We start from the raw sequence: 11494 nt of genomic DNA on the forward strand, positions 1-11494 counted from the left end.
GAAGCCTGGCCCTGTAGACCTCCACCACAAAACTCCAGGGGACTTCACTGAGGCCAGGCCTTTACCCTAAAGTAAGATTTTCAGAAATGACAAGGGTTGGCTTAATTCTGCTCTGACTGAAGTCAGTGGGAGCAGGGCAAGGCCACCAATGAGCATTTTTGAAAACCCCATTGAATAAACCAGGAGTTTTCAACTTTTTTTTTAACAAGTGTACCCCTTCTGTCTCAAAGTTTCAGCTCATGTACCCCTTTATATTAAAATTATTTAGGGGGCTGAACATGTGCACATGCCCTCCCTCCCTCCCCCAGGCAGGTGAGTCTGTGGAGGAGGGGATAGGGCCATGGGAGGGCCAAATTGAAGCCCCCATGGTGAGGAAGGGAGTGGGGCACAGGCAGGGGCAGCGGTTGGGGTGAATGGGGCCCTGGCCGGGCTAGGTCTTGGAACAGTCGGAGCCTGGGTGGCTCATTCAGGGGTGCGGGAAGGCTCCTGCCACTGTGTGCACCCTGGTGCAGGCCTGGAGGGCATGTTCCCCCTGATCTGTGCATGGGGTAGAGGCGACTGCCACTGCATACTGGGCTTTGTGCACCGCTGCACCTGCCCTGGGAGCCATTTCTGCCCTGTGCACAGCTCATGGGGGCACATGCCCCCCAGGCCTCTGCTGGGGTGCACGCAGTGGTGGGAGCCCCCCTTGTACTGTCTATGACCTTTTTAAATACCCCTAGGGGTACGCCTACCCCTGGTTGACAACTGCTGTCCTAGATTTTTAACCATCAAACCTACTGCAAAGCGCATGTTTTCCTTCAGGCATCTGTAGAGTTTTCTGGATCCCATTTTAACATGGAGAGTATGCATTTTATTTTGAATAACGCTTGAAGCATATATGCAGTTCGGTTTTGGTTTAGATAAAGGATACTCAAGGTTAAGGGAAAGCAGACCAATTGGATGCCTTTTTCAGGATGTATTTTTTTTGAAGTTTAATTTTAGTCCTGAACTTTGTATCCTTCCAATTAAGGTAGTTTTGCTTATTTTTTTTATAGGAGGTTTTGAATTCCTGCTAAAGGCTTACTCCTTGAGAGGTCTTTTGCTTATTTCTAAACAGCTTATTTTTCCTTAGATGATTTATAGTGACTAAATCGACCTGTTTCTCACTGTCTTGACTCCAGCCTACTATATACGTTAAGACACAAAGCCAAAAAGCTGTAACAGTTGGTGTCTGAAAGTCTGGTAATCTTTCCTATGCTATATGTAGTAATTAGAAAAATGGACAATATTGTAGTATGGGTCGAGGAGAATATTTAATAAAAAAAAATACCTCTAACTTCTCTGATCTTGTCTTTTCCTTCTCATTAACTAACAACCCCATTTTGACCAAATGTACACCTGCTTCTGGTAGATGGATATTGCTGTGATTAACTCCAGTGCTGCTGGGAAAGATGGGATGGTGGGAATGTTTGTCTCTGCTTTTTGCTTTCCTTTATTTCGATGGTCTTATGCAAATGAATTTCAGCAGCAGAAGTTTGCTACCTCTAAGAAAGCAGTGCAGTTTTGCAGACCAGGAGGTCTGAAGTTTGAAAGATAGTGCTTCAGAAGTTGTCATTGAAGACAAGTATGTCACACTTACCCAGATAGTCTGTTCAAAGGAAAACTTGTTTATTTCATAGATGGCAGTTTGGTGATTACTGTCCTGACTAACAAGGACACCAACTAAGCAAGCCTGTAAGGGGGGAAATGGGGTTTGTGTACTTTAAAAAAACATTGTATGATATATTAAAGGTCTGAAGTTTTGCTTTTGGCATTTTTCTGCCTGGGTAAAATTTCAGGTTCATCTTGCCCAGAAGACTGCATAGCTAGTTACAAGCTATTCAAAGTTGAGCAATTGAGAGGGAAATGGACTTTTAAAAACACACTTTTTAGCTCAACTAATATTTTAGAGAAAGTTAGCTTTTTTTTTTAATTAGACCTGAAATCACTTAATAAATCTGAGACTAAAGTAAATCTGACAACAAAATTGGGGGGAAGGGGACGGGGAGATATTTCTGAATGCATCTTTATTTTTTAATACATTTTTTTTTTCTCAGTAGGGCTATATGGTTATCTTGGAATTAAACGCATGCAAGCAAGAAACACTTGTTACCAGTGGCTTAGAGAAAAACAAATATATTTTGCTGATTAGGGGGCTATATTATATTAATAATTTCAAGTACAAATTGTCCATTGTTTCCATCTCATGAGTGCTTTATAGTCCTGTTGTACCTGTTGTATATTTTAATAAATATTAGTGTGTGCTCTGAAATTGCTAACTTCATTCCTTGCAACTTTTATTCTTTATTGATGAACTTTATAAGGTTCTAATAGTTGATATTTGGAATCTTTGCACTAACTTCCTTACTTGATTGTAGCTATTTTGGATTTTACAGATAAGTCTGAAGGTGGTATGTTCCACAACTTATATTGATCTTCAGTGAGTTTTATGTTTCTAAATTCTTTGATTTCAATTACATATCATAGTCATAACTACCTCTTGTGAATGGGGTAATATATGCATTTTAGGTACTAACTCCAAGGTAAGTGATAGATGTACTGTGTTCATCATCTGGTTTTTGGTTGTTTTTTTTTTTAATCCTTAGGATGGGCATGTGGAAGTTGCTAGATTACTCCTTGACAGTGGTGCTCAAGTGAATATGCCTGCTGATTCTTTTGAGTCTCCATTAACTTTGGCAGCCTGTGGTGGGCATGTTGAGCTGGCAGCATTATTAATTGAACGTGGAGCTAACTTGGAGGAGGTAAATGATGAAGGCTACACACCACTAATGGAAGCAGCCAGAGAAGGCCATGAGGAAATGGTGGCATTATTGCTAGGTCAAGGTAACTAAAATAATGTAACTACTCAAACTTTAAAATGTTTGTTGGCATCTAGGAATATGAATGTACTTGATAATTTTAAGAGCTTGTTTTTAACTAAAATGCTTGCATATTTATTGCTTTTAGTAGCTTTCTTTCAATTGTACCAAGCTGACCTTTTAAAACAAAATTATGATCTTCTAATGAGTTCAAATTAGCAGTGATAAGTGTCAGTAACTGGTAATCTGACCATATATTTTTCAGACTAGCATTACATGCTAATCAATCAATATATGTAATTTGTATCTTTAAGTTGACCTCTACAGAAACCCACTTGGAGAATGTTAGTCTTTAAGAAACTTAATATTGCTTAATGTGATTATATAAGAAATCACTGAATAGTCAGAGATGCATAAAACATACTGAAGTGATTTGTGACCAACACAGTAATTCTTTTTATAACTAAACTATCTGACAGTTAAAAATCAACTTTACGTTTGGTTTTTTTTAATATCTATTTCAATAACTAATTTGAGCTTGGGTGGGATTTGCTTTTCTTTTTGGAAGGAGCAAACATCAATGCTCAGACAGAAGAGACTCAAGAAACTGCTCTAACTCTAGCTTGCTGTGGAGGTTTCCTGGAGGTTGCTGATTTTCTTATTAAAGCAGGCGCTGACATAGAACTTGGTTGTTCCACACCTTTAATGGAAGCTGCTCAAGAGGGTCATTTGGAGCTTGTTAAATATTTACTGGCTGCAGGTATGGTGGAATGGATTTGTGGGTTCTTTTATTTTTCATGGAAAAAAGTGATTCTTGCTAAATCTTCAATAACTGTGTACGAAGTTACACCATAAATATATGGTATAGTTGTTTTATGTTGTTTGATATTTTTGGTGTATGCTTATCATTGCCAAGTATTTAATAGCCGAAGCTTCATTTTAGAGGGGATTTGTAACAGAATTTTTGTCAGATATAGCTGATAAAAATGTTTCTTTAAATATTTGTTAAATGTTGAGGAATAGATTTCAAATTGTACAGTCTCTTTTGCTGAAGAATATAGAGACTTGCATTTTTCTCTAGTGTATCACCTAATGCTTACATATTTGTTTATACTGTTTCAGGGGCTAATGTGCATGCAACAACAGCAACAGGTGACACAGCACTGACATATGCATGTGAAAATGGTCACACAGATGTAGCAGATGTCTTACTTCAGGCAGGTGCAGATTTGGTAAGCAGTTGCCTTTATTTAAGACAATTTTTTTTTAAAAGCTACATTTTACATTTGTATTCAGTGCAAAAAAGTGTGCCTGCCTTGCTTTTTCTTTATTATATTTCACATTAGTTGCATAAATGATGGTTTAGATAGCTTTTTATCACGTGGAAATTTGTTTCATCCCAGATTCAGAACACCTGTAGAGCCTTACAGTGCCAAAAAAAATTGAAGCGAGCTGCGAGCTTGGGGGGTGTGTGTGTGTGTGTGTGTGTGAGAAACATGGCCCAAGCATTAATCATTTTCTACTTTGAACATTTTAATACATCATAATTTCATCAAAAAATTAAGAGATTTTTATAAAGGTGTATACAAAATCCTGTCTTACCATTAATGTTGAGTTAGGCTTTGATTATCACCAGTTGTTAAACAGTAAAATGTTTTAATTTGTGAAATATTGTAGTCTGGATTTTAAAACTCTTTAGAATATTTAATTTTCATATTCTTTCTAGGAACATGAGTCGGAAGGTGGAAGAACTCCTTTAATGAAAGCTGCAAGAGCAGGTCATGTTTGCACTGTTCAGTTCTTGATTAGCAAAGGTGAGTTTTTGAGAAGTTGCATAATAATTCCTTTTAAAGGAAGTATCAAAGATACTCTGTGTGCATACATGTTTACAATATAGGTTTAGATAATGCTAGTACAAAGACAATTTTAATACGGTATTTTATAGAGCATTTATGTTGCATTAAAAAAATCATTAACTGAATTGTGCTGATTCTTTTTAGTTGCTCTTCGCATATGATTAATTTTTTTGGTTAAATATATATTTGATCCCCAATTGTCAATTTTATCTATCATTTTATCAGCATATTGGTTACTTGTAGGCCATATAAGCTATAGTTTTGCTCTCACCTTCATTAGATCTATTTTAAAAACTCTTTCTGGAGTTATTTAAGCAGCTAATTTTCATAGGTTATTGCTTTCAAATTTAAAAGCTTAGGCACTAAATGATCACCTGTTACCATTGAGTTCATTGGGGATCATGGTATGGCTTTGGGACTCTGAAAATCAGACTTCTTGGATCCACCTATTTATCTGGTTGAAGATGATGAAATCTGGGTGTTGCATATGTTTAAAAATCAAATTCATGTTAGATGTCTTTTCATAAAAACAACAACAAAAATGTTGTGAGTGACGTTGCAGAACCAGAAATCAACCGTAAACTTAAGTTTGGGTCACAACTTTGATCCATTATTAACATTCTTCCATATGCCAAGCTTACTACTTTACAAAGTTTTTCTACCCTATTTTGGAACCTAATCAGTCCTAGGGATGTGAAAGGTTAAACGGTAAGTATATTTATACTGTTAATGCATTAAAGGTAACATTTTGTGCCAGATGCAGTCTGGTGAAGAAGGGAAAAGGAGTAGTGCCCCAGGAAGGCACCTAGTCATAGCGTGCAACTCCACCTCTACCTCCCTCTCCTGCATTGTTTTGCTAACTTGGGAGGGAGGAGGGGAGGCTAGTTGCACTATGCAGTTCCATCTCTGCCTCCCTCTCCCTGCATGCTGACTTGGGGGGGTGGGGGAGGACTAGTCTCAATGCACGAGTGCTGGGTATGTGTTATGTTTAACCAACATCATCAGAGGAGTTTAAACAGGCACTTATTTAAGGATAACTATGGACCAATTAGGGATATCAACATCCCTAATTGGTCCATAGTCTTCATGTTGGCATCCTTTTCGCTTTGAACTTTGGAGGGTGAAAAATCTCTGAATACATTAGTTACTATTTCAGGGGTATAGGTTATGGCCATATTGGTCAAAGGACATAGGCAGACAAGGTTTTTTGGGTAAATCTGATAACTTTTCTCTTTTTGAGTTGGTCTAATAAAAGATATCAGATGAGTTGGCCTAATAAAAGATACCAGATTTACCCAAAGAACCTTGTCTGCCTTAGTTACTATTTGCCACTGACTAAAAAGGGTGCTCTTTGTCTTTTTGATTAACAGGCATGGGTGCCAACTCCATGGATGCTCTGGGGCTCAAGCACCCACGAAAAGAAATTTTTAGGTGCTCAGCCCCCACAAGCCACAGCAGTATCTGTAAAGATACCCCACTTCGGTGGGGTTTTTTGGTGTTTTTAGCTAAAGTTTATTCAATCAGCTAGTAGATAAAAGCACCAAAGACACTCCCCTAATGCACTTCATCTCTACAGATATTGGATGAGCCAGGTTAAAGTAACATGCTACCTCTTCTGGGTATGTGCGGGGCTGCTTTCCCCACTCCTCCCTCCACCCCCCAAGAAAGCACTCACCATCAGAAAACAAAGCTGGCACCTATAGTAATGGGGGGCAATAATGCAACTAAGTTGCTGTCACACTTTGACTAATAGTATCACATGCTGTAAGATATTTCATTTCATGCTTATAAGTATAGAAGGTTGACTTCAAGAGATTAATATTCCTGGTATTTTCCCTTCTCTGTGCTTAGGAAATGTTAACAATTGCCTAACAAATAAAATATGTTTTTGTCAGAAATTCTGTTTTCATATTAATCAGCAAAATGGAGGAAACCAGTAAGGCATAATATATGCCCGATGTTGCTGTATAGATCATAAGTCTGTTACCATGGAGTATTATTTGAAATGTGTTTGTTGTTATGTATTTATTTATTTTAGTTTAATGTGGAAGTAGGCATTAATTTTTGGAACAAGAAAGTTGTAACAGTTGTTACAGTTGTAAAATCTTTCTGTAAATTAACTTTTCCTCACCATCCTTTTTCTCTTCTATACACTCAAGGAGCAAATGTGAATCGGACTACAGCTAACAATGATCATACAGTACTGTCACTGGCCTGTGCAGGAGGTCACTTGGCAGTTGTGGAGTTATTGCTAGCTCATGGAGCTGATCCTACACACAGACTAAAAGTATGTTTTAGCATTTTATTTTTTTTTTTAAACATATTATCTTCTGGTTACTCTTACTTTTAGAAATAAATGTAACACACCCAAATATATTGGAATACATGCAATGGAGTTCATAACAACATTATAAACACTGAAAATACTAAACAGAATCATCCCTTGTCCAAATGAATTTTGCCCTAAGTAATGCTTGAGGGATTGTAAGTGTATCACCCACAAAGTCATGAATTCTTTTCCCAAGAAGGTAGAATTAGTAAGATTCCAAATGGGCAGAGAATAATTAGTTTTAGAAAAAATGTAACTTTCTTGGGGGTTTTTTTAGTATTAATGCACATTGTTGTGTTTATTTTTAAAACTGAATTATAAGGTTTCAAAGCACTTCTGAAGAACCAAGAACTTTGAAAGAAATTGTGACAGTGACATGCCTTTTTAGAATATGTTGTATATAGATTGTTCTCTCAGCTGACAAAATGATTCAGTGAGTCTTATGCTATTCTCTTTTTCTAAAGCAGTGTGTGGTCTCTTGCAGGATGGTTCAACTATGTTAATAGAGGCAGCCAAAGGTGGTCATACCAGCGTGGTTTGTTACCTCTTAGATTATCCAAACAACTTGCTTTCTGCTCCTGCACCTGATGCCACCCAGTTGACCCCTCCATCCCATGACTTAAATAGGGTAAGATGCAAGTGCTAATATAATTGACACACAACTTCCTTTCCTTTGCATTTCCAATTAAAGTTCAGGCAATAAACACATGCAGTATTTCAGTTTTCATGTCCTGAAACATAAGCTAGTGTGTATTATAGATTACTTGGTGAGCTTTTGTGAAAAAAACAGCAAATTTGAAGACCAAACTGAAGACCAAATATTAGCTTTACTATGCATCTCTTATCCATTTCCTCTTAATTTGTTAATTTTACTGAAAAACACTAAGGGGAAAAATGTCAGTAATTAAAAATAGCAATTCTGCAGTGAGAAGTTTTACTAGAATATTTGCAGACAGCTGTGGCAAAATTTGCACTGCTGGTCTACAGTAGTTTGCCATATTCAAAGTGGTGGTTAGTTTACAATATATGCTGTTTGTTAAATGTGTGAATTTACAGTAATGAAAAACTGTTAGCAACTGTTGACATTTGAATTTGAGGCTGTAAAAGGTATTAAACATTATCTGCTAAATGTTATGCATGCAACTTTTGTAATATATACAGTTGGTACATATTTTATTGAAGTATAGCCTCTAGGTTAAGTACATAGAGAGAGAAGAAAAGTAATCTATTAGTGTTCAATGTTTTAGGCTCCTCGTGTACCAGTGCAGGCACTGCCAATGGTCGTCCCACCCCAGGAGCCTGACAAACCCCCTGCCAATGTCGCTACAACCCTACCCATCAGAAGTAAAGGTCAGTTGTAGTTCTGCAGATTACTTTTTAAAAATCCTTTTCTAGGTAGAAAATGTAGCCTTGCTTTTCACTTCTCACTTAGATGAGAAGTTCTTATAGAAAATGGTCATGGAATCAGTCAAGAAAGCTTCTAAAGACTGTTTTTACCCAAATAAAATGTTAACTATTGGTTATCCTTTTTTTTTTTTTTTGACAATTGGAAATTGTCAAGAAATCTGCCTTCATAAAAGTATTACAAAATGTGTGGTTGGTTGTCAAGACTAATGTGAACTGTCAGTTGACAACCAGTTTAAGCCTAATAAAGGATAATTTTAGATTTCTAAAATTGTCAGTAATACCATAGTTGGCTTGCATTTTACGTTTTTAAGATGATGGTTTGGATAAGGGCTTGACGATCTTTTACAGGCAGAATTTCTTGGATTGGATTGTAAAATGTTGGCTCTGTGAAATGTGACTCCGGTCCACTTTAGACACTTAATTTTGCATCTAATTCAGATATTCTGCATTTTTATACCAATTTTTAATATAATATAAAGTTCTACATAATATGGTATGTGTGTGATAAAATATATTTTGTATATATGCCTGTATTCTCCAAATATTACTTAAGTTTTACTCAAAGCAACTGATAGAAGTACTGGTTTTTAATTTCCCTTCCACCCTTAATTTTAATCACTTTTCTCCTTTACTTATAACATGTAGATCTTCTATCTGGTACAGCAGACAGTGTCTGCTAAATTGTTTTGGACTTGCTCACAAAAGATGTATTGGACAACAAAGTCCATTGTGTGTTCTTAATGTGAAGACTGAATTCCGTGCCTCTCCTGGTTTGGGAACTGAGGTTGAACCCATGCAAATTCATGTCTTCCATGTGGACCACCTAAAGGCTGTAAATGCCCATTCAGAGTGTTGATTTGAATTTAGTTCCTTAATACTTGAGGTTCTAATATACTGGAGGTCAAGCTGATACAGCTGGACTCCAAGTGTGAAAGGATTCAGTATTCTTAGTAAAAGATTTTAGAAACTCTCTGTCACCCAAGTTAAAGTTACAAAGCTGATTATCTACAGGAAAACTTTCCCTACCCCTCAAATATTGACATTTTTTCTGGGCTTTAGGCTTTTCCATGCAATTAACTTGGCAGACTCTGCAAACACAAACCATCAAGTCTAAAGACAGTGTCGTCTTCCCTTCCTTTTTTTTAATCTGAACATACCACTTGCATACTACAGGTCTTGAGGCAGTCATTTCTTATTTGCAGATATTAAACGAATTTTGGAATAAATATCTTATTTTAGCACAGCTTTGTACCACTGTATTAAAACTTAAAATTAGATGTGGTTTTCTTTACCAAGGGCCTTACAGTACACTTCCACCTTCTATGGGTGCCGTACCTTGGTGCATAACTGCCCATTAAACATCCAAACAGTAGCTCTATAATGAGGATGCCATTCATGTGCACTTCCATTGGTTCTGAGGGGGTTTCTTTTTCACACAGCTGCTTCTAAACAAAAGTCCGGCAGCCATTTGCCAGCAAACAACCAGGATGTACAGGGTTACATCACCAATCAGTCTCCAGAGAGCATTGTAGAAGAGGCTCAGGGCAAGTTAACAGAGCTGGAGCAGAGGATAAAAGAAGCCATAGAAAAGAATGCTCAGCTGCAGTCCTTGGAATTGGCACATGCTGACCAGCTCACCAAGGAGAAGATTGAGGAGCTGAACAAAACGAGAGAGGAACAAATTCAGAAGAAACAAAAGATTTTGGAGGAACTGCAGAAAGTAGAGCGAGAATTACAACTGAAAACCCAGCAGCAACTGAAAAAGCAATATCTAGAGGTTAAAGCGCAAAGAATTCAGCTTCAGCAGCAGCAGCAGCAGCAGTCTTGCCAGCACCTGGGACTACTGACTCCTGTTGGGGTTGGAGAACAACTTTCAGAGGGAGAGTATGCACGGTTACAACAAGTGGACCCCATCTTGCTCAAAGATGATCCTCAGCAAACTGCTGCACAGATGGGTTTTGCACCAGTTCAGCCTTTGGCGATGCCACAAGCTTTGCCTCTGGCAACAGGTTCCTTACCTCCAGGGTCCATCGCAAATCTTACAGAACTGCAAGGTGTTATAGTTGGACAGCCAGTATTGGGCCAAGCACAGCTGGCAGGGCTGGGGCAAGGAATTCTGACAGAAACACAGCAAGGGTTAATGGTAGCCAGCCCTGCTCAGACCCTCAATGACACGCTGGATGACATCATGGCAGGTGGGTTTATATTGTTATGAGGAGGTATAATATATGATTTGCTTAAAGCCAGCCATTGAGGCTATGTCCACACCCCTGTTTTTGTTTCAACTATTACAAGAATGAGGTCATGCCCATTTGACAGGTTGGTATGTTATATTTGGGAAATGGCATTTTATCTTGCATAGATGTTTAAGCCACAAATGAATCACTAGTAGTATTGAAACCCATTTCCAGCTCTAGAACACTAGCGTGATAATGTCATTCTTCAATGCTTGTACCAGTTTATTAAGAAATAAGCTTTTGGAAAGGCCTTGTATACATTATTGTATATCTAGCAAGCCTCTACCTTAAATGGGCATTTGCATTTAAAATTAGAGCTGCCATAGCTGACCTTTCAAAGTTATTATTTAAGACAAATATAAAATTGAATTGTAAGCAAACTAGACATATGGTTAGAAATCAGAAGCAGCTAATATTGATTTACAGTTGCCCATGAAAACTGAAACAAATGAAATACTAAAGCGATTGCATTTTTACAATAAGCCTCTTTTTATTGCAACTTTTAAATTACCTTATCAGATTATTCTGTTAATATTACATTATAAACATCATTATTGATCTTAAATTAAAAATATTAAGTACAAAGTGCTGGTTATCTTGAGAATCACATCAGTGGGCTAATCTGGAATCTGAGCCTAGAGATGTTAAAGCTATATTGCCATTGTCTAGATACTGGGGAAGTTGCAAGAACAAATTGTATTGTAGGACAGAGAATGAAATGGGGAATACTTTCAGATATTCAGGACAGTTTTCAAGCCTGGGTGCCTAAAAATTAAGCTCATAAGGAATGGTTTGATTTCCTGGCGCCCCCCCCCCCCCCCCCCG

The 11494-nt window shown here is 37.6% G+C and overlaps 1 protein-coding gene across 4 annotated transcripts in view; it reads left to right on the forward strand.

The window, feature by feature from the left end:
• Window positions 1-11494, forward strand: part of ANKRD17 (ankyrin repeat domain 17) — a 200020-nt gene that overhangs the window by 113530 nt on the left and 74996 nt on the right. For 2 of the 4 annotated variants that reach the window (XM_019516757.1, XM_019516758.1), the window contains exons 8-15: window positions 2628-2865; window positions 3409-3600; window positions 3963-4072; window positions 4567-4654; window positions 6856-6983; window positions 7510-7653; window positions 8273-8375; window positions 9872-10627. In XM_019516757.1, the coding sequence (XP_019372302.1) occupies window positions 2628-2865; window positions 3409-3600; window positions 3963-4072; window positions 4567-4654; window positions 6856-6983; window positions 7510-7653; window positions 8273-8375; window positions 9872-10627 (1759 nt within the window). The remainder of the gene's footprint in view (window positions 1-2627; window positions 2866-3408; window positions 3601-3962; window positions 4073-4566; window positions 4655-6855; window positions 6984-7509; window positions 7654-8272; window positions 8376-9871; window positions 10628-11494) is intronic. The other 2 variants (XM_019516760.1, XM_019516761.1) reach the window with 1 other exon arrangement.

The sequence above is a fragment of the Gavialis gangeticus genome, unplaced genomic scaffold, assembly GCF_001723915.1.
Source record: "Gavialis gangeticus isolate Ggan-Ray unplaced genomic scaffold, GavGan_comp1, whole genome shotgun sequence".
NCBI lineage: Eukaryota > Metazoa > Chordata > Crocodylia > Gavialidae > Gavialis > Gavialis gangeticus.